Raw genomic sequence first — 21710 nt, forward strand, 5'->3', positions numbered from 1 at the left:
ATTTTTTTTTTTTGCTTTTTGGGGTCACACTTGGCTCTGCACAGGGGTTACTCCTGGCTCTGCACTCAGGAATTATCACTGGTGGTGCTCAGGGGACCATATGGGATTCTGGGAATCGAACCCGGGTCGGTCGCGTGCAAAGCAAACGTCCTACCTGCTGTGCTATCTCTCCAGCCCTGCTATCTTACTTCTATCTACTTTCAATTGCATCCTCCCAGTCTTTGTGCTGTTATCATCATAAGATTTAAAATTATTTAATATGAAATTTAAAACATATCACTGTATCACTGTCATCTCGTTGTTTGTCGAATTTCCTGAGTGGGCACCAGTAACGTCTCTATTTCTCCCAGCCCTGAGATTTTTTTCTTTCAATGCCCATTTTGTGAGAGTTTTCATCATAAATGGGTTCTGGATCTTATCAAATCCTTTCTCTGCATCTATTGCTATGATCATATGGTTTTTATCTTTTATTTTATTAATATGATGAGTTATGTTGATTGACTTGCAAATGTTAAACCATCCTTGCATCTTCAGGATGAATCCCACTATAACATGATGAATGATCTTTTTGATGAGTCTTGGATTCTTGCTAATATTTTGTTGTGGATCTTTGCATTCATGATCATCAGGGATATTGGCCTGCAATTTTTTTTGTGGTGTCTGCCTGCTTTTGGTATGAGGGTGATATGTGCCTCATAGAAACTGGGAGTGTTTCTGTTTCTTCAATTTCCTGGAAAAGCTTGAAAAGTACTGGCAATAAATCCTCTTTAAATACTTGGAAGAATTCACTAGTGAATCCATATGGACCTGGGCTTTTGTTTTTGGGAAGATTTTGATTACCATTTCAATTTCCTTGATACTGATAGGTCTATTCAGGTATTCCAACTCTTCTTGAGTCAGCTTTGGGAGATTATAGGAGTCCAGGAATTTATCCATTTCTTCAAAGTTGTCTTGTTTCGTGCCATATAGCTCTCAAAGTAATCTCTGATGATCCTTTGGACTTCTGTAGCTTTTTATTGTGATGTCCCCTTTTTCGTTTCTGTGTCTGTTTATTAGGGGTCTCTCTCTCTCTTTCCTGTTAATTTTATTTATTTTTTTCATCCTGGCTGGTTGGGCTTTTTTTTGCTGGTCATTCTCCAAGATCTTAAACTGTGAAGTTAAGTTATTTATGTGGACTCATTCTTCCTCCCTGAGGAATGCTTGTAGATCTATAAACTTTCCTTGTAACACTGCTTTTGCTATGTCCCATAGGTTTTGGTAACTCTTGTCTTCATTCTCATTTATTTCCAGGAATCTTTTGATTTCCTTTTTGATTTTCTTTCTAAGCCAATCGTTGAGCAGTAGTGAGTTATTTAATTTCCAGGTGTTCAATTTTAAATTTCTGTTTTTGTGTGTTATTCACTTCTATTTTCAGTCATCATGGTCTGAAGAGATATTTGATATAATTTTTATCCTCTTTTATGGAGGTAATATTTGTGACAAAGCATGTGGTCTATCTTGGAGAATGTCCCATGTGCACTTGAGAATAATGTGTATTTAGCTTTTGGGAGATGAAGTGTCCTATATATATCTAACTAAACCCATGTCTTTCATTTCTTTCCTCAGATAAAGTATGTCCTTGCTAAGCTTGAGTCCGGTTGATCTATCGAGAGGTGATAAAGCTGTGCTGAAATCTCCCACTTGTGTTGTGCTGCTATCAATGTCTTTATTCAAGTCTATGAGCCGTCATTTTAAGTATTTTGCTGGTTCCTGATTAGGGGTATATACATTAATTTGTGTGAGTTCTTCCTGATGTACAGGTCCTTTGATCATTAAGAAATGACCGTCACTTCTCTTGTAATCTTCTTCTTCAGTCTGAAGTCTATGAGATCTGATATTAGTATGGCCACTCCAGTTTTCTTAAGGGTGTTGTTTGCCTATAGGAATTGTTTTCCATCCTTTCACTTTGAGTCTTTGTTTGCTCTGTCTGTTCAGATGTGTTTCTTACAGGCAGCAGAATGTTGGGTTCAATTTTCAGATTGATTCTGTCATTCTGTGTCTTTTAATTGGTGCATTTAGACCATTGACATTGAGAGAGGTTGGTGTTATGGGGTTTTGTCCCATATTTCTGCCTAAGTGTGGTGTATTTGAGGGACTTGTCTTGTCTTAAAGTAGCCCATTTAGTCGCTCTTATAGCCATGGTTTTGAGTCTATGTAGTTTCTGAGTTGTTTTTCTATGAAACTATGTGTTGTTCCTTCTGATATGAATGAGTCTAGCTGGGTAAAGTATTTTTGGTGAGGCATTTATTTCATTGAAGTTTTTCACTATATTCCACCACTGTCTTCAGGCCCTTAGGATTTCATCAGATAGGTCTGCTGTGAATCTTAAGGATGCTCCTTTATAAGCAATTTCTTTCTTTGATCTGCTGTTTTCAGAATTTTATCTCTATCTATGGTTCTCTTCATTCTGATCAGGATGTGTCTTGCAGGATTTTTATTGGGATTTCTTTTAGCTGGTACCCTTTTGGCCTCCTGAATCTGATCACTCTTTAGCTCTGGGAATGTCATAGCAATGATGTATTTGATAGTTTCTTCTTCGTCAGGGTTTTACTTCCTGTCCCTCTGGGATTCCACTGATTCTTTTTTTTTATTTATTTTTATTTATTTATTTATTTATTTATTTATTTTATTTTATTAAATCACCGTGTGGAAGATTACAATGCTTTCGGGCTTAGGTCTCAGTTATACAATGCTGAAACCACCATCCCTTCACCAGTGCCCATATACCACCACCAAAAAGAAAAAAAAAACCCACACAGTACACCTCCCATCCCGCCCCCCACCCTCTACCTTGTAACTGATAAGTTTCATTTTACATTCTGTTTACTTTGGTTACATTCAATATTTCAACACAAACCTCACTATTGTTGTTAGGAGTACCCCACTAGATTCAGACCTACTGTGAAGACAAATAAGGTTTTGAATTTCTGTACTTTAACAAGAAGTCCAGGGAGATTTCTTCCAGACATTAGATAATTGCAGGCTTGAAAACCCAATCTGTGGTCGTCTTAATATGGCGGCCACCGCGCCCTTTATCCCCGGAGAGAAAGAGGCGAGAGAGAGAGAGAAATACCTTTCCCCTCCTGGGCGGGCACGGGGCCGAGGCTTAGTTCTCAGGCTGGAGACATTCTGCGAGGAGTTGCTCACACCGAAAGAGGTTTTGCTGGGTCTGGATTCACACTTGTACAGCTGCAGAGAGGCCGCACATGCGTGCGGCCCCCGGGATCACATCTCGGCGGTCGGGATTCCACTGATTCTTATGTTATTCTTCTTAGCTTCATCCCAGTTTCCTTTTTACATCTGTTGGTTTATTTTGAGGCTCTTTTTCATTTTCTCCTCTTTTCTGGAGATTCTCTGCACCTCACCTTGTAGTTCACTGATTTTTGTCCTCAGCAGCTGATACTCAGTTGCGGAGGCCTTGCACTGAGTTTTTGATTTCACCTACCAAGCATTTTAGGTCTGCCGTTTCTGCTCGTATTTTTGTTTGCATTTTCCACATTTCTGCTCCCATACCCTCTTGTATTTTATCAGCAGTGTGTTCCATTGTTTCTTTGAGATCCTTATACATACTTAAAAGCTCCACTTTAAATTCCTTATCTGCGAGGTTATATAGCTCATTATTACTGTTCAATTCATTTGGCCTAGCAATCATTCAATCATTAAGTCTGATGAGTTTCTGTGTTGTTTTACCCTTGTGACCTTTCCGTTTTGGAGTTTTTTTGATCATACCGTTGTATGTTTTTGCCCCGCAATTGGGCTATCTTTGTGTGTTACCATGACTTATTGATAGGTAAAGATATGTGAGACCTGGATTAACTAGTGCCTAATATGTGGTGAGTAGTCACAGCAATTTCTTCGCGCGGATGGTTCACATCTGTGTGGGTTTGTGTTTCGAGACTTTGAGGTATGCCGTGATGGATGGGTACAGGGAAGCGACACTAGGGGTCCACACACCTGTTCGAGGAGTGGGTTTGGTGCTCTGGCTAACAGGGGAGGGCAGTTCCAGGTGAGATGCTGGGCGCAGGCGCTTCCCTTGGAGTTGGGGGATAGGGTTGAGGCGGGTGTCTGGGTGCAGCCAGGAGGATCAACAAACCTGTTAGAGGAATGGGTTCCATGCTCTGGGGGTGCACTGCTGACAGGGAAGGATGGTTCCAGGCGAGATGCTTACCTTGGAGTAATCATTCTATATGTATAATTTCTTTTTGACTGACTTCACTCAGTGTGACACTCCCTAGTTCCATGTATATAGTAATATATGGCTTGATTCTGTCTTTACAGCTGCATAGTATTCTACTCTGTATCACTGTATCACTGTCATCCTGTTGTTCATCAATTTACTCGAGCGGACACCAGTAATGTCTTTATTCCTCCCAGCCCTGAGATTTTAGCAGCCTCTCCTTACTTGTCTTTCCCAACGATTGGAGGTTCTTTTTAGGATCAGGGGAATGAGACCTATCGTTACTGTTTTTGGCGTATCGAATATGCCATGGGTAGCTTCTCAGGTTCTGCCCATGCAGGCAGGATACTCTCGGTAGCTTGCCGGGCTCTCTGAGAGGTATATATACCTCAAGCAGCTGTTGAAATCTGGAGGGTGGCCAATGAGGTGATTATTTAATACCAGCAGGGTGTGGCAGAGTGTGGCTTATGGGTGTGATCCCTGGGTCACTGGAGATTGGGTGATAGCAGCCAGAGGATCTCAGCTTCAGTAGCTGCTCCTCTCAGACGGGTGTATAAAATGAGGCCCGCATAGCCATGGCACTGGACTCCGCTCCAGGCTGTTTTCACTTGGGGCGCCCCAGAGAAGGGTAGATGAGAACCTTCCCCATCCCAAGGGACCCAGCCCCAGCAGCCAACCTTCACTACCCAACCACCGCTGCCACGGTCCAGGCTGCTTTCCAGGCCGCTTTCTGGGATGCTCCGGCACAGCCTCACGCATGAATGAAGTCCCACGGAACCCAGATAATGCGGAACTTTGTGACCTTGGATGCTGGACTCAATGGGACTCGGATTCTACTGTGTATATATACCTCAAATTATTTATCCACCCATCCATAGTTGGGCATTTAGATTGCTTTCATATAATGGGTAATGTCCTAATGCTGCAATGAATACAGGTGTGGATAAATCCATTTTTTTGGTGTGTTTTGGTGTTAGGTTCCAAGGAGCGGTATTGCCATCCTATATGGGATTCTTGGTCTTCTTTTTCTTTTTCTTTTTTTTAGAAATCACTATATTGCTTTCCAAAGAAGTTTAACAAGACTTTATTTCCACCAACAGTGAATGAGGGCTCGTTACTGACCCAAACCCCACCAACATTGACTGTTTTTAGATTTTTAATATATACCATTCTCACTGGTATGAGATATCTCATTTTTGATTATACATATTTAAAAAACTTTATATTATAGCATTTTTATTACACCCTAGGTAATTTGGTAGCAATAGAGTTTATGCTAATGTTTATAGCATGATTAATGATACCACCCCTAAAGTGCCTGAGATAGGATGTCCCACCTACCCTCCCACCACTGTCCTCATATCATTTCTGGTTTATTCATTTCTCCATTCCTTCTCTTTTACACTACCTCCCACTTAGTAATCTCAGTTCTGTATTTGGTTGTCGTATTTAGATACTATTTCCTAACTTTCTCTATGAGTGAGATCATCCTGTGTTTGTCATCCTCCCCCTAACATACTTTGTTTAAAAGGAACCCCACTCATTATAGCATAAGGCAAGATTTTATCTTTTCTTATACATAAGTAGTAATTTATTGTGTATGTGTGCCCTAAGGACCTCCTCCTCCTCTTCTTCCTTTTCCTCCTCCTCTTCTTCCTTCTCCTCTTCCTCTACCTTTCTTCTTCTGCTTTTTCTTTTTCTCATTTTGTTTGTTTCTTTTCCCTTCTTGTAGAGCTCAGGATTTACTTGTGGATCTATGCTCAGAGATCATTTTTGCAAGGGCTTGAAGGACCATATGGGGTGCCAGAGACAGAACCTGCATTGGCTGTGTGCATGGCAAGTGCCTTACCCAGTGTACTCTCTCTCCAGCCCCTACCATAACTTTTTTATTCACTTATCTGCTGTTGAATTTTAATAACCCTGTTTTAAAACCAGAGATTCAAAAAAGTTAGAGCAGGTTAAAAGTAGAACAATTCTTTGCAAGTCCTACTTGAACATGCGTTGGAGCTGAAATATCTATTTTGTCTGCACTCAGTAAATTAAGCAAGTGCAGTTTGTGTACTGGACATTTTCGTGAAAGTAAATATGGTCCTTACTTATCATCATCATCATCATCATCATCATCATCACCATCATCATCATCATCCCATTGATCATCAAATTTCTCGAGCAGTCTCAATAATGTCTCCATTTGTTCTACCCCTGAGTTTTTAGAAGCCTCTCTCTACTCGTCCTTCCCAACGATGCCCCATTGGAAGCTCCTTCAGGGTCAGGAGAATGAGACACAGCTTGTTACTGGTTTTGGCATATGAATACACCATGGGGAGTTTGTGAAGCTCTTCCATGTGGGCAGGAAACTTTCGGTAGCTTGCCAGTTTCTCCCAGAGGGAGAAGTAGGCTATAAGATATAGCGCAGCTGCTTCATGGCCATGCGCTTTTGAGAGCTTGCTTTTAAGTCTCTGGCCGATGATGGGATGGATTACACGGGCGCCGGGGGCAGTCCCTGGGTGTGACCGCCTAGCTACTGGAAAATGGGAAATTTGGGCAGAAGAGGCCCAGTCCTGATCTGAGTAGGCTTGGAAGTCTCAATCTCGGGTCCCACACACCTGGGTTCCTCTGCCAGTACCTTCATGCGTGAGGCTCATCCGAACGTGTGGAGAGGGCCTTGAGCATGGCTGTGGCTAGGCTCTGGATGTCATTGGCCACTGGGAACTCTGCTCGGGGTAGGGAGGGAAGCTGGAGCCCATCCCCTCGAGGGCCCGGGGAAGACAGCCAGGCGCTCGGGTTCCAGTAAGAAAAGCAAGCTCCTGGACGAGAGTGACACAGAGTCATGGCCCTTACTATAAAGATGAATTTAAACTGTAATGTAATTGACATTACTGTATCACTGTCATGCCGTTGATCGTCAATTTGCTCGAGTGGGCTCAGTAAAGTCTCCATTTGTCCTAACCCTGAGATTTTAGCAGCCCTCTTTACTCATCCTTCCCAATTGTTCAGCATTAGAGGTTCTTCAGAATCAGGGGAATGAGATCCATCATTGTTACTGTTTTGGGCATATGAAAATGCCACAGGGAGCTTGCCAGGCTCTCTTGTGTGGGCAGAAAACTCTTGGTAGTTTGCCAGGTTCTCCGTGAGGGAGAACTAGGCTATAAGAGGTTGAGCGGCTGCATTTGCTTCCGGAGCTTGGTTTTATAGTCTCTAGATATTGGCCATTGATGGGATTACATGGTGCCAGGGGAACTCTCTGGGTGTGACTGCCTAGCTACTGGAAAATGGGGGATCTGGGTGGAAGAGGCCCAGTTCTGATCCGAGCAGTATTGGAGATCTCAGCCCTAGGTTCCTCACACCTGGGTTCCTCTGCTGGTTCCTTCATGTGTGAGGCTTTGTCCGAGCATGTGGTGAGTGGCATTGAGCATGGCTGTGGCTGGGATCCCGAGCTCTTTAGCTGCCAGGCCTCTGCTCAGGACAGGGAGAGAAATTCAACCCGCCCCCTCCAAGGGGCCCCAATGAAGACAGCCAGCTGCAGGGGTAAGAGTCTCTTATCCCGGGGCAAAGTCTCAGATTATCAGCAATAGAATCCAAAAATAGAAATTCTCAAAAAAGGAGCAAATAAAGAAAAAGCTTCCCAAAAAATTAGGTTTGAGTTTAGCTTTGAGTTTCACAGCTGTAAATCATACTGTACTGAAAAAAAAAAAAACTAAGAAGAAAGATGTGGGATTCTGACACAGCTCAGTGGTAGAGTGCCTACAAGTCAGATGAGAGGCTGAGTAAGATTTGAGTGATTTTACTGTTTGGGATCCCCATACCTCAGCAAAGTACTCTGTTGCCTGTCAACAAAGTGTGTGTGAGCACTGAAGCCAAAGTGTGTGAGCATCACACTTAATGTTTCTTTTCCTAAGTTATTATAAAAATAAAACCAAAAAGAGAGGGGCAAGGTAAAAGATTAATAACTTTAAAGCCATAGAGCTGTGGGTGTAGTCTAGTAATCTATGTTACAGAGCGCATGTTATTTCATGTGACTGAAAGCAATAGAACCAACAAACTTCAGGGTTAAGAGATTAGAGTAGGGCAGCCAGAAACTGTATACTCCTTCGTGGTTGTGAAGATTGGGCCGGAGATTCTTTTGCTTTCTAGATTCTTTTTTTCTTTTGTTGGATTTCAAGTCAACTTGTTCACTCCCTTCACTTTTGTTTTTTTCTTTCTTTTGTAAGGAAGCAATTCTGGAACCTGAAAAACAAACAGGTAGATTTGCAAAAGGAGAAAGTCAATTCTAAAATGACTGTTCTCTATCACTAATGTTTGCACATTTTAACAGACACCACTGGGTTATAGCCACAATAATTGAGAAGGATAACTGAGGACATGTGGTGTCATAATTTAAACTAAGGGAAATTACTATTAACACTCAAAAACAATGGTCCTCAAAGAGGGGCAGACTTCAGCTTTCTAGGACGCAGTGTTAGCATTACGTGGGGGAAGGGCGCCGTACAAAATCAAATACAAAAATGAACATCGCAAAGTAAAAATGAAATGTTACTGGAACTTTGGAAAACCAGATATTTCCTTTCTAGAGTCAATTTAGATAATTGCTAGAAATCTTCATTCGAAGTGGCCCCTGACTGCAATCCCGGCTTCTCCTCCGCACCTACAGCACGCACGCGCCCAGGCCTCGCCCCTCACAGGCAGAGTGCCCTGCCCAGGACTTTCCTCTGTTGCTTGTTTCACTCCGCTGGAGAAATCTGGAACCAGCGTAACACACATAACAAAATTTTGCCACTTGATGCCACTTGGTGCCTCTCCTTTCACCTGAAGTAAAGCCTCACGCGTCCACCACCTCTTTGCGTCCCGATCTCACGGCTCGGACCAACGCTGCTTCTGCTCTTTCCCGGCCCGGGGCCAGCGTCCGGTTGGCTGCCGGGAGCCGGGGCTGGGGGCTGCGCGCGGGAGGCGCCTCGCGCCCATTGGCCAGCGTGGGGCGGGGGGCGGGCTCTCCCGGCCCGGCCGGCCGCGGGCTTCGGGCTCCCGCGGCGTCCGGTCGTCTCCGCGCGCCCGCTGAGCGCGAGCTGAGGAGACGCGCCGAGGCGGCCGCGGGCGCCGGGAGCTGCCGAGCTGCAGGGCGATGCGGCCGCGGCTCTGGGGGCGGCGGCCGTCGGTGTGGCGAGGCGGGCGGGCGCGGCGCGCGGGCTGCGGCGCTCAGGGCTGCTGAGGCGCCGCGCGGGCGGAGTCATGCGGGCGGCCGGGTGGCTGCCGGGGCTGCTCTGGCCGCTCGCGCTCCTGGTCGGCGGCTCGTGGGAAGTCCGCTGGCACCCCCGACAAGGTACTGGCGGCGGGCGCCCGCGGGCGGCGCCGTCAGACGGGCGCAGCGCGGAGCCGGGCAGGGGTTCGAGGCCCCGCGCGCGGGAAGCCGAGAGGCGCGCGGGGGCGTGAGGCGCAGTGAGCTGGGCGCGTGGGGGCGTGAGGCGCGGGGCTCGCGGGGGTGTGAGGTGCAGTGTGAGGCGCAGTGTGAGGCGCGGGGGCGTGAGGAGCAGTGGGGGGGCGTGAGGCGAGGGGGCGTGAGGCGCGGTGAGGGGGCTTGCGGCGCGCGGGGCGCGCGGGTCTCGGGCCACACGTGCCCGCGTCGGCCTCTGGCGCGCCAGGGCGTCGCGGACGCCGGACCGCGGGCGTCGGTGAAGCCTCCCGGGCGTCGCGCACTGCAGCCCGCGCGCGTCCGCGGGCGGCGGGGGGCGGCTGCCCACGGCGGCTCTTTGTGTTGGCAGAGGCGCTGGTGAGGACGCTGGCCTCGTACGAAGTGGTGACCCCCGCGCGCGTCAACGAGTTCGGCGAAGTCTTCCCCGCGAGCCTCCACTTCAGCCGGCGGCGGCGCAGCGCGGTGGCGCCCGAGCCCGCGCCCGCGCGGACCCACTACCGCATCGGCGCCTTCGGGCAGCTCTTCCAGCTGAGCCTGAGCGCGGACGCAGCCTTCCTGGCCGCCTCCTTCTCGGAGGAGCACCTGGGGGCGCCGGGGCCCGAGCCGCCCGCCGACCTGCGCCACTGCTTCTACCGCGGCCGCGTCAACGCGCAGGAGGAGCTCACGGCCGTCTTCAGCGTCTGCGGGGGCCTGGTGAGCGCCCGCGCGGGTGGGCGAGGTCAGGGTGGCCCCGGAGGGAGACCCCAGCCGGGCCCCTGGCCACGGCCTCTGCGGCCGGGGCCGTCGAGCCCTGTGTGGGGAGTTTCTGGGAAGTGTCAGTCAGGTACTGGGCGTTTGAGTCAGGACGCTGAGGGGATTGTGAGGGGATTGTGAGTCCAACCAGTGTTTTTGTTCAGAAACACCCATTCCGGACCACCTACTGAGTAAGAATCCCAGAAGTCCCCTAAATTTCTTTAAAATTGCCTTTTACTTTTCATTTAGAAAATAAAAAGGATGAATGTAAAATGAATAGGTTTGACCAGAAGAAATTGGTTTTGATAAATGGTTTAGGGGTGATCATTAATTCATGGTCACCGGGTGCAATAGGAAAATGTTGGATCTGTTTGAAACTCTTTGTACTTACAAATACAAGGCGGGGGCTGGGGAGATGGTGCAGTGGGCAGGGCTTCTGTCATACACAGGGCTGACTGGGCTCCATGACTGCAGCCTATGTGGTCCCTCTAGCCTCTCCAGTCAGGACTAAGTCCTGTGCTCACCCCACCTGTCCCCAACCTACCAAACAAAAAGGGGCAGCAGTCTCCAAGGATCTAGTGCCAATAAGTAAAAATGATCATTGGAGTTATAAAAGTAAACTTTACTGTGGAGAGAAGAAATGCAATGACATAGTGAAAGACTTTCATTTGTTTCTCTCCCTTCAAAACTCGTCTAAATCATTTTCTTTTTCCTTCAGCCTTCTGGGGAACCAAAAATCTAGGCATAATTTTTAAGCATCTAAAATAACATAGATGGGTGGAGCAATAGTACAGCAAGTAGGGTGTTTGCCTTGCATGTGGCTGACCTGGGTTCGATTCCCAGCATCCCGTATGGTCCTCTGAGCACCGCCAGGGATGATTCCTGAGTGCAGAGCCACGACTAACCCCTGTGCATTGCCAGGTGTGACCCAAAAAGCAAAAAAATAAAATAACATAGAAGTGATTTAATTGACTTTTTAAAAACACTGACATTAATCAAAATATTTCTTAACTAGTAGGTGATGTTCTCTACATAATACATTAAATACAGCCTAAGGGGAAGGGGTTGTGTTTATTACTATACATGGAGTGGCACTGAGTACAAACAACCTATATGAGAAAGTAATTTTTTTATTGGTAACAGAGCTACGATGTTTATGGTTTTAACCGCAATAATAGTTGAAGGAAATGTTAAGTATTGGATAAATGTTAGTGGAAATAACGATGCTAGAGAAAATGTAACTTTCCTTTCAAGTTCAGGTCCAATACGTTGACTATTTGTCATGGCAGGGAAACATTCCAGATGAGAAACAATTCTGAGCGATTTTTATATTTTTTTGCTCATACCGTTTGATTATGTTGGTGGTTATGATTTGAAAATAAGAAACACTTGAAAGGTTTTAGATTTTAGGAGTTTTATCTGTTCCTATCACTGTCAATTTTAATTAAGTTGTCATGAATTTTTATACATGCACTTTCTTTTTGATAGTTTATTGATATCCAGTTTAATATAAATTTCAAGCATTTTAATTTAACACTAAAACTTATATCTGTATAACTCATTTTTATCCTAATTTCCTCATATTTCTAAAACTACATTGAGGATATTAGTCATGATTGAGATAGAAACTTTTAGGATTCTCTGTCTTTTCTTCTCTGAGAGCAGCTTTCCTACCTCAAATCCATCTCCCCGAAAAGTGCTTGCCTGTGCCAAATTTGTCTCCACCCCTTCTTTGGTCAGGAGTAGTTCTCAGTTCCTTGGCAAAGCACTGTCTGCTGTGTGCTGAAATAATCAGAGAGACTAACACCTCAGCAGCTTGGCAGCCTGGTATCCCCTGACCTTACTTCTTCCTAATCATAGCTTCAAACCAGTGCCATTTCTAGGGACATTTACACAGCAGCCAAGTTCATTGGGGCTAGGGCTGTTACAGTAGGGGTGACTAGGACTGGGGCTGGAATTGGGACTCTGTTTGGAAGCCTCATAATTGATTATGCAGGAACTTTTCTATCAAGCAAGAACTATTTTATATCATTCTAGGCATTGCCTTTAAGGAAGCCATGAGACTCCTTTTTTCATCTTTGTCATTATGTGAAGGTGCACACTTCATTTCTAGTAACTATTTCTCCCATGTATTTTCTGCCTTGTATGTTCCTCAGGCAGGCTGGGGAAGATGGTTGACTCAGAGTTTGAGAGAGGGAAGAAAATAATACTATATTGATAAAACAAAAAATTTCAGTAATACAGTGAATGGTTAGCTATTCCAGAATCTAAGAATTTCTTTTATTTGTAGTGTGATCATGACCAATTATAAACCTAAATTATTAAATTAATGAGATTGATGACATTTGATTTTTCTTTTTTGTAATTTTAGCACTTAAGCAGAAAGTATTAGCTATGTATTTATGATTGTGTTTTTGGCTTTTACTATCATGAACTTTCTTTGCTCTCAGGAACTTTTGATATCATGAACTTTCTTTGGAATAACAGTTAATAAAAGAGTGGAATATAGATTTTTTTTAAATTTTATTTTATTGAATCACTATGTGGAAAATTACAATGATTTCAGGCTTAAGTCTTAGTCATACAATGCTGAAACAACCATCCCTTCACCAGTGCCCATATCCCACCACCTAAAAAAAAAACAACAAAGTACGCCTCCCATCCCGCCCACCCCCTCACCCCCCCTTGTAACTGATAACTTTCACTTTACTTTCTATTTACTTTGGTTACATTCAGTATTTCAACACAATCCTCACCAGTATTGTTAGGAGCACCCCACTAGAGTCAGACCTGTTGTGAAGGGAAATGAGGTTGCACGGCCGCTACTGCGGTTTTGGATTTCTGTACATTAAAAACTAAGTCCAGGGAGATTTCTTCCGGATATTGGATCATTGCAAGCTTGTAAACCCCATCTGTGGTCGTCATAATATGGCGGTCCCCAGGCCCTTCATCCCCGGGAAGGGACAGGTGAGAGAGAGGGAAATACCTTTCCCCTCCTGGGTGGGCATGGGGTCGCGGCTTGGTTCTCAGGCTGGAGACATTCTGCAAGTAGCTGCTCATGTTGAATTTGGTTCAGCTGGGTCTGGATTCACACTCGTGCGGCTGCGGAGGGGCCGCACTGCCTGCAGCCCCTGGGGTCACATCTCAGCAGCGGCAGGAGGGGCCGGTGCCTCCCACCTTCCCAAGAGCACCCTCGCGTCCTTTTGCTGCAGTTTTTGTCGTATAATCCCATCTGTGGACATCATAATATGGCGTCCCCATGCCCTTCATCCCCGGGAAGGGACAGGCGAGAGAGAGAAATACTTTTCCCCTCCTGGGCGGGCATGGGGTCGCGGCTTGGTTCTCAGGCTGGAGACATTCTGCAAGTAGCTGCCCATGTTGTATTTGGTTCAGCTGGGTCTGGATTCACGCTCGTGCAGCTGCGTGTGTGCGGCCCCCGGGGTCACATCTCAGCAGCGGCAAGAGGGGTCGGTGCCTCTCGTAATATAGATTTTAAGAGTCTTTGTCATTATAACTTTTATTGTTATTCTCAGATTAGAATTTAATCTTTAGGTTCAGATAAAATATTTTTGTACCTACAACCTGGACCATTTGAGTTGTTTGCATAGATATATTTTCCTGCTGCAAAGCTGAGGGAGTGAATTATGTTAATCTTTTGATCCTACTCCTACTTATTTTCTGATTAACCTATATTACCATCTATTGTCTGTGATGATTTAGCTCTTACATCTGTCACTCCACTGTACACTAAAGTTGAGGTTTACTAAAGGATTTTAAAAGCCAGTCTAAATAAAAACGGAAAGTTCTTTTTAAGTTTCTTTTGCATTTAGTTTTGTTTTTAATCAGGAGTGGATAATTAGACTTTATCAAATGCTTTTCATGAGTATGTTAAAAGAAATCTTAATTTTTTTTCTGCCTTCAAGCATCTGTTGACCGTTGATGAAAATTGGCCATACACAAGGCTGTAGAATGTTCTAAGGTGTTTGTATTGTTTGGGAGAAAGTAGAGAAATAGAACTATCTTGTAGTTTCTGATGTTCCTGTACCCTCCTGGTACCAACAGTTGAATTCTGGGACTGAAAAGGACTTTCTTCTCTTTGCTCTTTTGGAGCTCACTGGTCTTGTTTGCTGACTTGTACCCCTGGAACTCTCAGTGTCACTGCATATCCCTCTGATTCCATTTGATTTCTTGTTTGGCTCACATATTGTGTAGTTCTTAGACTTAAGGTCACTTTGTTCCTGTCAAATTACCCTGCCCTTTTAAGGTGATTTGGTGATGACACTGGTAATCTTCCAGACCCTTCAAAGAGCTTAACCCCACATAGCTTTTGAAAATCAAGGGGACTCAGGTCCTTTTCTTTGCCACTCACATCTAATTTTAGTATGTGTATGGAAGCCCTTCAGAATCTCTGAATTTCATATAACATGCTGCAGCACTTCCCTTGGCAGTTCCCCAATATATCACACCTTCTGTCTCCAGAAACAACTCCCAGTGAAGTAGTTAGTACACATGCCTTTTTTATATCCATTTCCCCCCACCTCCATTACTCTTCTTGGACTTTATTGAGTTTTCCCATTCACATCTCATTTACTTGGATCATTCAGTCTTCCCCTTTGTGGTAGCATCCAACTTTCTTTTTCTCTTATGGTGGAGGAATGTGACTCTTTGAAGTAAAAATTCAAATATTATTTAAATGTTATTTGTTCCTATACATACAACCATTAAAAAATGGCATAGCAAATATTTATTGATTACATTTAGTTATTGGTACTGCGTTAATCTCAGATATGTGAACTCTAATATTTTAAATACTTTTGTATTTTTAAACTTATGGACTTTCTTTCCACTTTTAATAGTAATTATAGGCTGGAGTAATAGCACAGTGGGTAGGGCATTTGCCTTGCATGCAGTCGACCCGGGTTCAATTCCTCCATCTCTCTCGGAGAGCCTAGCAAGCTACCAAGAGTATCTCACCCGCATGGCAGAGCCTGGCAAGCTACCCATGGCATATTTGATATGCCAAAAACAGTAACAAGTCTCACAATGGAGAGAGACGTTACTGGTGCCCGCTCAAACAAATTGATGAGCAATGGGATGACAGTGACAGTGATACAGTGAATGTAATTATACATGTTTCTTGTGCTGTATTACTAAATCGTGGCTAGTATTGTTTAATTTTATTTATTTTTATTTTTATAACGTTCACAATAATTTATTACATTCAGTATTCCAACACCAATCGCAGCAACATTACAAACCTTTCACCGCCATTATTTAGAATTTTCCCACCACCCAAGCCTGCCCCAAAGGCAGATCCCAAATAACTTATTTTGTATTGCTTGTTATGAATAATCCCCTAAAAATGACCCAAGAAGTTTTCCTTAGAGGGAAGTGTGTGAAAATTGTTGCATCTCATCTTGGAGCCATTAAACCCTTGTATAAGAGGTTACCAGCATGTTACAGGTTGAGCCTTGTTTGCTGTACGTTTATATATTTGATTGAGATCAGTTGTCTTCTACTTTATACCCCATCAAATGTGGTGTGCTACTTGTGGTATATCAATGGCATAGATTATGAGGTGTTGAGGCCCCATGCTCAGGAATTCTAGAAGTTTTAATAGGGTGATTGAGTTGGGGTCAAATTTTTAACTGGATGGTGACTTTGGGCTTCAGAGGTATCTCTGCAGTTGGTGACTCTCTTCCTCTGGTTTATGGCCATTAAGAGCTTATTTGGTGCCAGAGGCAGTCCATAGGTGTGACTGCCGGGCTCACAGAAGAACAGGGAGATGGGGGAGGTTGTCCATTCTTAACTCTGTGTGAGCCCGGACATTTTGGTCACAAAACCCACATATCTGAGTTTTTCAGCAGGTTCACTGTTATGTGTGAGGGGCTTGTCCTGAGCCTGTGTGGAGATTGGCTGTGAGCATGGCGGCAATTGAGTTCTGGGTGTTTTCGGCTGCTGTGGCTCTGTTGGGGCGGGTGCTGGGCTCATTCACCTTTCTCCAAGGTGCCTGGGTGTATTCAGCCTGGCACTGGGTTTAGAGGCATTTCTGCAGTTTGTGGCTCTCTTTCGAGATTTATTTGTGAGTCTCTGGATCATGGCCTAACATTAAGGAACTTACAGAGGCATAACTGCTAGGCTCGCAGAAGAACAGGGAGATAGTGTTTTGTGATCACAGATCAGGGAGTGTTAAGGGATACCAGAAAGATTCCGTTTTTAAAAAATTTGGGGCTATGTCTAGGTACTGAGAGGTCTCTCATAGCTCAGTATTCAGGGGTCACTCGTGCACAACCAGGCTCTGTCAGGAACAGAACTTGGGTGCTTTCTGTATGCAAAGCATGTGCTCTAACAAAAATAGTCATTATTATGTGTGTTTATCTTTTTTTCTAATCTTGCATTTTCTATAATTTTTCTTTCTCTTTAGTGTTTTTACCACACAGTTTAAATATTCCTGAATAAAGGTGTTTATAAATTTCTAAAATCCATGGTAGAAATGAAAATGGGACTGAATCGTACAGTTATAAGAAATAAGATGGCTAATCAGACCTTTTATTTCATTGATAACATTTAAGTATATTTGTAGACTATCATAGAATGTATAGTTCATGTATATCTCCATTCAACTTAATTTTCTAATGGTCATATTGTTTTATAACTTAGATTACAAAAATCCTTGCCAAAATAGAGACCAATATATAAGGTGGCATATTTTTGTGTATCATTCTCAGAAAGGCACATGTGTATTATACAGAGGATATTCCTGCTATCTCTTAGGACTCTTCTGCTACCCTTTTTCATCACACAGTGTGTTACCTCTCCAAAAGCTCCTCAGGGATTAACCTGACCACCTAGACTGTTAACTTCTCCTTTTATTGGTGGTATTTGAAGCAATGTAATATTTTCACCTGAAAGGAACAGTTTCCAGATGTCATAAAACCCAGCGTTGCATCTGGTACATTCAGTATTCTTTGGGATAACTTGTAGTCTTATGGTGTGTGTGGTGTGTTGCGTGGTTCGGAGAGTGGTCTGAAGCGTGGCAGTGGCCGGGTAGTGGATAAGACACTTAATACTCATTATTCCTGCACCACATTTGATGGGGTTCAAATATGGTGTGAACCATGATAACATCTCTAAAGGCGATTGGAGGTCGCCCTAAAAGCCTCTATCCCTCTCGGAGAGCCCGGCAAGCTACTGAGAGTATCCTGCCCGCACGACAGAGCCAAGCAAGCTACCCGTGGTATATTCGATATGCCAACAACAGTAACAACAATTAGCCTCATTTACCTGACACCGAAAGAGCCCCCAATACGGCAGTGTTAAGAAAGATGAGCAAGGAGAGGCTGAAAAGATTTCAGGGATGAACTAGATTGCCAAAACGAAGAAAGACTAATATGATTGTCTGTACTTTCAACGCATGTACACTGGCATCAGAAGCATCCATCGAGGACCTGATGGTGCAAGTGCAGACGATCAAGTACAACATCATTGGTCTGACTGAAACGAGAAGACATCAATCACATTATGATATTTTCGACATTGGAGAAGAATTGTTTCTCGGCACATGCGACAACACAGGCGTCGGTGGTGTCGGTGTCCTTGTCAACATGAACTTGGCTATGAGCATTGATTCATTCGAATGCCTAACAACCCGAACTGGATGATTACTCTTGAATAGATATGGCTCACTGCCTGCAGTCTCTATCTTCATCGTCTACGCACCAACATCCAACTACGATGAAGAAGAAATTGAGAGGTTCTACGTGGAACTGGAGAAGTTCTATAAAGAAAACCACACCTTCTACAAGATCATTATTGGTGATTTTAATGCCAAGATAGGTCCAAGAAGGTCGCCTGAAGAACTCCACATTGGGACCCATGGCCTAGAATGGAACGATCAGGGTGAGAGACTGTCTGAATTCATCGTGTCGACCAAGACCATTCATGGTAACTCACAGTTCCAGAAGGCCAAATCTAAACGCCAGACATGGGAGTCTCCTGGTGGACAGTTCCACAATGAAATTGACCACATCATATTCAATCGAAGGTTTTGCCTGACTGATGTCGCTGTTGTCCCAACATTCCAAATGGGATCAGACCACCATCTTCTTTGTGCAAAATTCTACTTCACAGAGCGGGGAGAAAGGTCTGCAAAATTTAAGTCTAAGAAGGCAACTCCCAGAATGACCACCAACTGGGAGCTCTTTGGCACTATTGCAGCAATGTGGGAAGATGCCGTCCTTGACAACATTGATGAGGAATATGATCGACTGGTTCAGCACCTCCATGACTGTGCGAAGAATGCCAAGAGTGAGAAAACCACAGATGCCTGTCTTTGGAAACTCTCGAGCTCATTCATCAACGTGGTTTAGCGTGAGCCTCAGGCAACCACAAGCTAACAAAGCTGTGCAGAGATGCGATAAAGGAAGACCTCAAAGAGAGAAGAGCAGCAGTGTTGGTCGATGTGGCAGAAGCTGGGAAAAGTATTTTCAACACTCGCCTGTCCTTCACCAACTACAAAACCAAGATGACTGCCCTCCGACGTTCTGATGGATCTATCACATCTTCCAGAAAGGCAATGGAGAGGATTATTCACGATTTCTACTCGGATCTCTTTGACAGCCATGTCCACCTGCCCACATACCAAATTCCATGAAATGGATATGTCTTTCCCAACGTCCTCCCTTCTGAAATCCAACATGACGTTTTGTTGGTAAAGACGCGTACAGCACCTGGTCCGGACAAGGTCAGACCCGAACACCTGAAGAATCTGCTGCCAGTACTCGTCAATACATTGGCTTGGCACTTTACATGTTATCTGTCTGAATGCAAGTTTCCGTCTCAGTGGAAAACCAGTAGGACCGTTCTACTGTACAAGAAGGGAGACATCCACGACATCGGCAACTTATCGCCCAATCTGCCTGCTGTCTGTCGTCTACAAGTTGTTCACTCGTGTCATCCTGAATAGAATAGGCAGAACACTAGACGAAGGACAACTATGTGAGCAAGCTGGGTTCCGAAGGGGATTCAGCATGATAGACCATATCCACACAGTGACCAAACTTGTTGAAGTTTCACGAGAGTTCAAGATGCCGCTCTGTCTAACGTTCATCGACTTTAAGAAGGCCTTCGATTCTGTTAAGACTGAAGTGGTCATGGAAGCCCTAGCCAAACAGGGAGTTCAAACTCAGTGTATCAAAATCCTCCTCGAGCTGTATTGTTGATTCACCACCAGGATCTCACCATTCTATAAGGAAGTGATCATTGATGTAAAGAGAGGGGTGCGGCAGGGAGATACCATTTCACCAAAACTCTTCAGTGCCGCCCTCGAGAATGGCAGTCATGCGACGACTGGAATGGGAAGGAATGGAGTGAAGATAGACGGTCGGCAATTACACCACCTCCGATTTGCTGATGACATCGTTCTCATAACACCAAACATTAGCCAAGCGGCACAAATGCTGGCCGACTTCGACCACAAGTGTGGAAAGGTCGGATTATAGCTGAATCTCAACAAGGCGATGCTCATGAAAAATGAACTAGTCCCTGAAGCTCCATTTGCTCTCAATGGAATGAAGATCTCTGAATGCAGCAGCTATGTGTACCTGGGTCGAGAAATCAACATGAGGAATGACTTGGTGCCAGAACTGCGCAGGAGGAAGAGAGCAGCATGGAATGCCTTCAAGAGCGTCGAAGAAGTGGTTAAGAGGATGAAGAACCTCTGACTCTGGGCACATCTTTTTGATTCCACCATTTTTCCTGCACTAAAATATTCCTCAGAGACGTGGGCCCTACGCAAACAGCATGAGAGTGCTACTGGGGTATCCCAAAGAGGAATTGAAAGAGCTATGCTAGGAGTATCACATCTCACTCAAGTGAGAGAAGGAATTGGAGTTCTGACCTCCTTTGATGGTCAAGAATCAAGGACACTCTCGTTTGCCAAGGCATCAGAAATCAGATGGGCTGGACATGTAATGCAATTCAGAGATGACCACTGGACTAGAGCTGTTACTGACTGGATTCCACGGGACGTCAGAAGACCGCGTGGCCGCCCACCAACTAGATGGTCAGATTTCTTCGTCAAATCCCTGAATGAATGATTTGAGGCTCTTCCTGGAGCAATCAAATATCACTGGGCTGCAGTAGCATGCGACAGGGACAAATGGCGACGTTACTGGCGCACGCTCGAGCAAATCGAAGATTAACAGGACAACAAGTGATACAAGTGAAGTGAACTTGTAGTGGCTATATGACTTTTTTGAAGTTTTTCATGTGAACTATTCTGCAGCATGTCAAGCACTACTGCTTTTAGAGGAATGATGACAATCATTCTCATTGCTCTATTTATTCAAAAAAGGAAATAACGATATGGAAGCCAGTGTGTCTTTATTAATTTTAGTCTATTCTGGGAAAACTTTAGTTTTATCTTCTGAACTTCCTATTTTATCAGATCTGATATAGTCCAGATTTAAGGTCTTTACACATGCTGTTCCTATATGCATATTTTTGTTGAAAGAACTGTAACAACCTCTTTTGATTTTTCATGCATTCATGACAGTGAATATTTAGGAGATATATATGTTCTCTACTTTTTTAGTATGTGCTCATCTAGGTTTCTAAGAAGTGCAGAGATTTTATTTAGGAGAAATGATTGTATTAGAGAAGTCAAGAGAGCTGGGACAGTGAAATCTGAAACAGGTGAGGAGAAAGGATATTGAAAATATTTGGTAGAAGGTTCTAAGTTGCTAGGCCAAGCAAGGTTTAGCATTTCTTTCACAGACAAAATTTTGTTGGAAGAGGAGAATCATATCTCCCAAGAATAAATCTCTTTGAATTTCTGTGATGCTCTTTTACTTCCTGGAGTATTGCTAGGATATAAAACTAGGGAAAAAAACACTATGATGAATTTCAAAGCCTTGAAGCTTTGGACATGACCTTGGCCAGTCATGTTCAGCATACTCAGGACCACCAAATAGTGACACTAGGACAACAAATACTTTAGTTTATTAAGTGCTGCTAGTCGAAATGTCCTTTTTCTGCTTTCAGACACTTCTATTAACTTTTCCTGTGCCTGAAAGCATGTTTGTATTCTTGTGGAACTGTTAAAGTATCTGGTGTAAATGCTCATTATTTGAGTATCTGACCTAGAGAATCTTGTGAGTTGAAATAATTGTGGTACATGAAAACATGTTCAAAGAGTAATGGTTTAGTTTAAAACATGAGTTCCTATAGTTATAAAATTGGTTGCAAAACATATCCTACTGGTGTTTTATTTGATCTCCGAGACTTTCAGTAACTAAAATTTCTAGAGCTACAGACTGGAGCGATAGAACAGTGGGCAAGGCATTTGTCGTGACT

The 21710-nt window shown here is 44.2% G+C and overlaps 1 protein-coding gene across 1 annotated transcript in view; it reads left to right on the top strand.

Annotated features, from left to right (window-relative positions):
* Positions 1-9350: 9350 nt before the first annotated feature.
* Positions 9351-21710, top strand: part of ADAMTS20 (ADAM metallopeptidase with thrombospondin type 1 motif 20) — a 249176-nt gene continuing 236816 nt past the window's right edge. Inside the window, exons 1-2 of the mRNA XM_055143422.1 lie at positions 9351-9533; positions 9973-10316. Of these exons, the coding sequence (XP_054999397.1) occupies positions 9443-9533; positions 9973-10316 (435 nt within the window). The 5' untranslated portion in view covers positions 9351-9442. The remainder of the gene's footprint in view (positions 9534-9972; positions 10317-21710) is intronic.

This window comes from Sorex araneus, chromosome 6, assembly GCF_027595985.1.
Source record: "Sorex araneus isolate mSorAra2 chromosome 6, mSorAra2.pri, whole genome shotgun sequence".
NCBI classification, from domain to species: domain Eukaryota; kingdom Metazoa; phylum Chordata; class Mammalia; order Eulipotyphla; family Soricidae; genus Sorex; species Sorex araneus.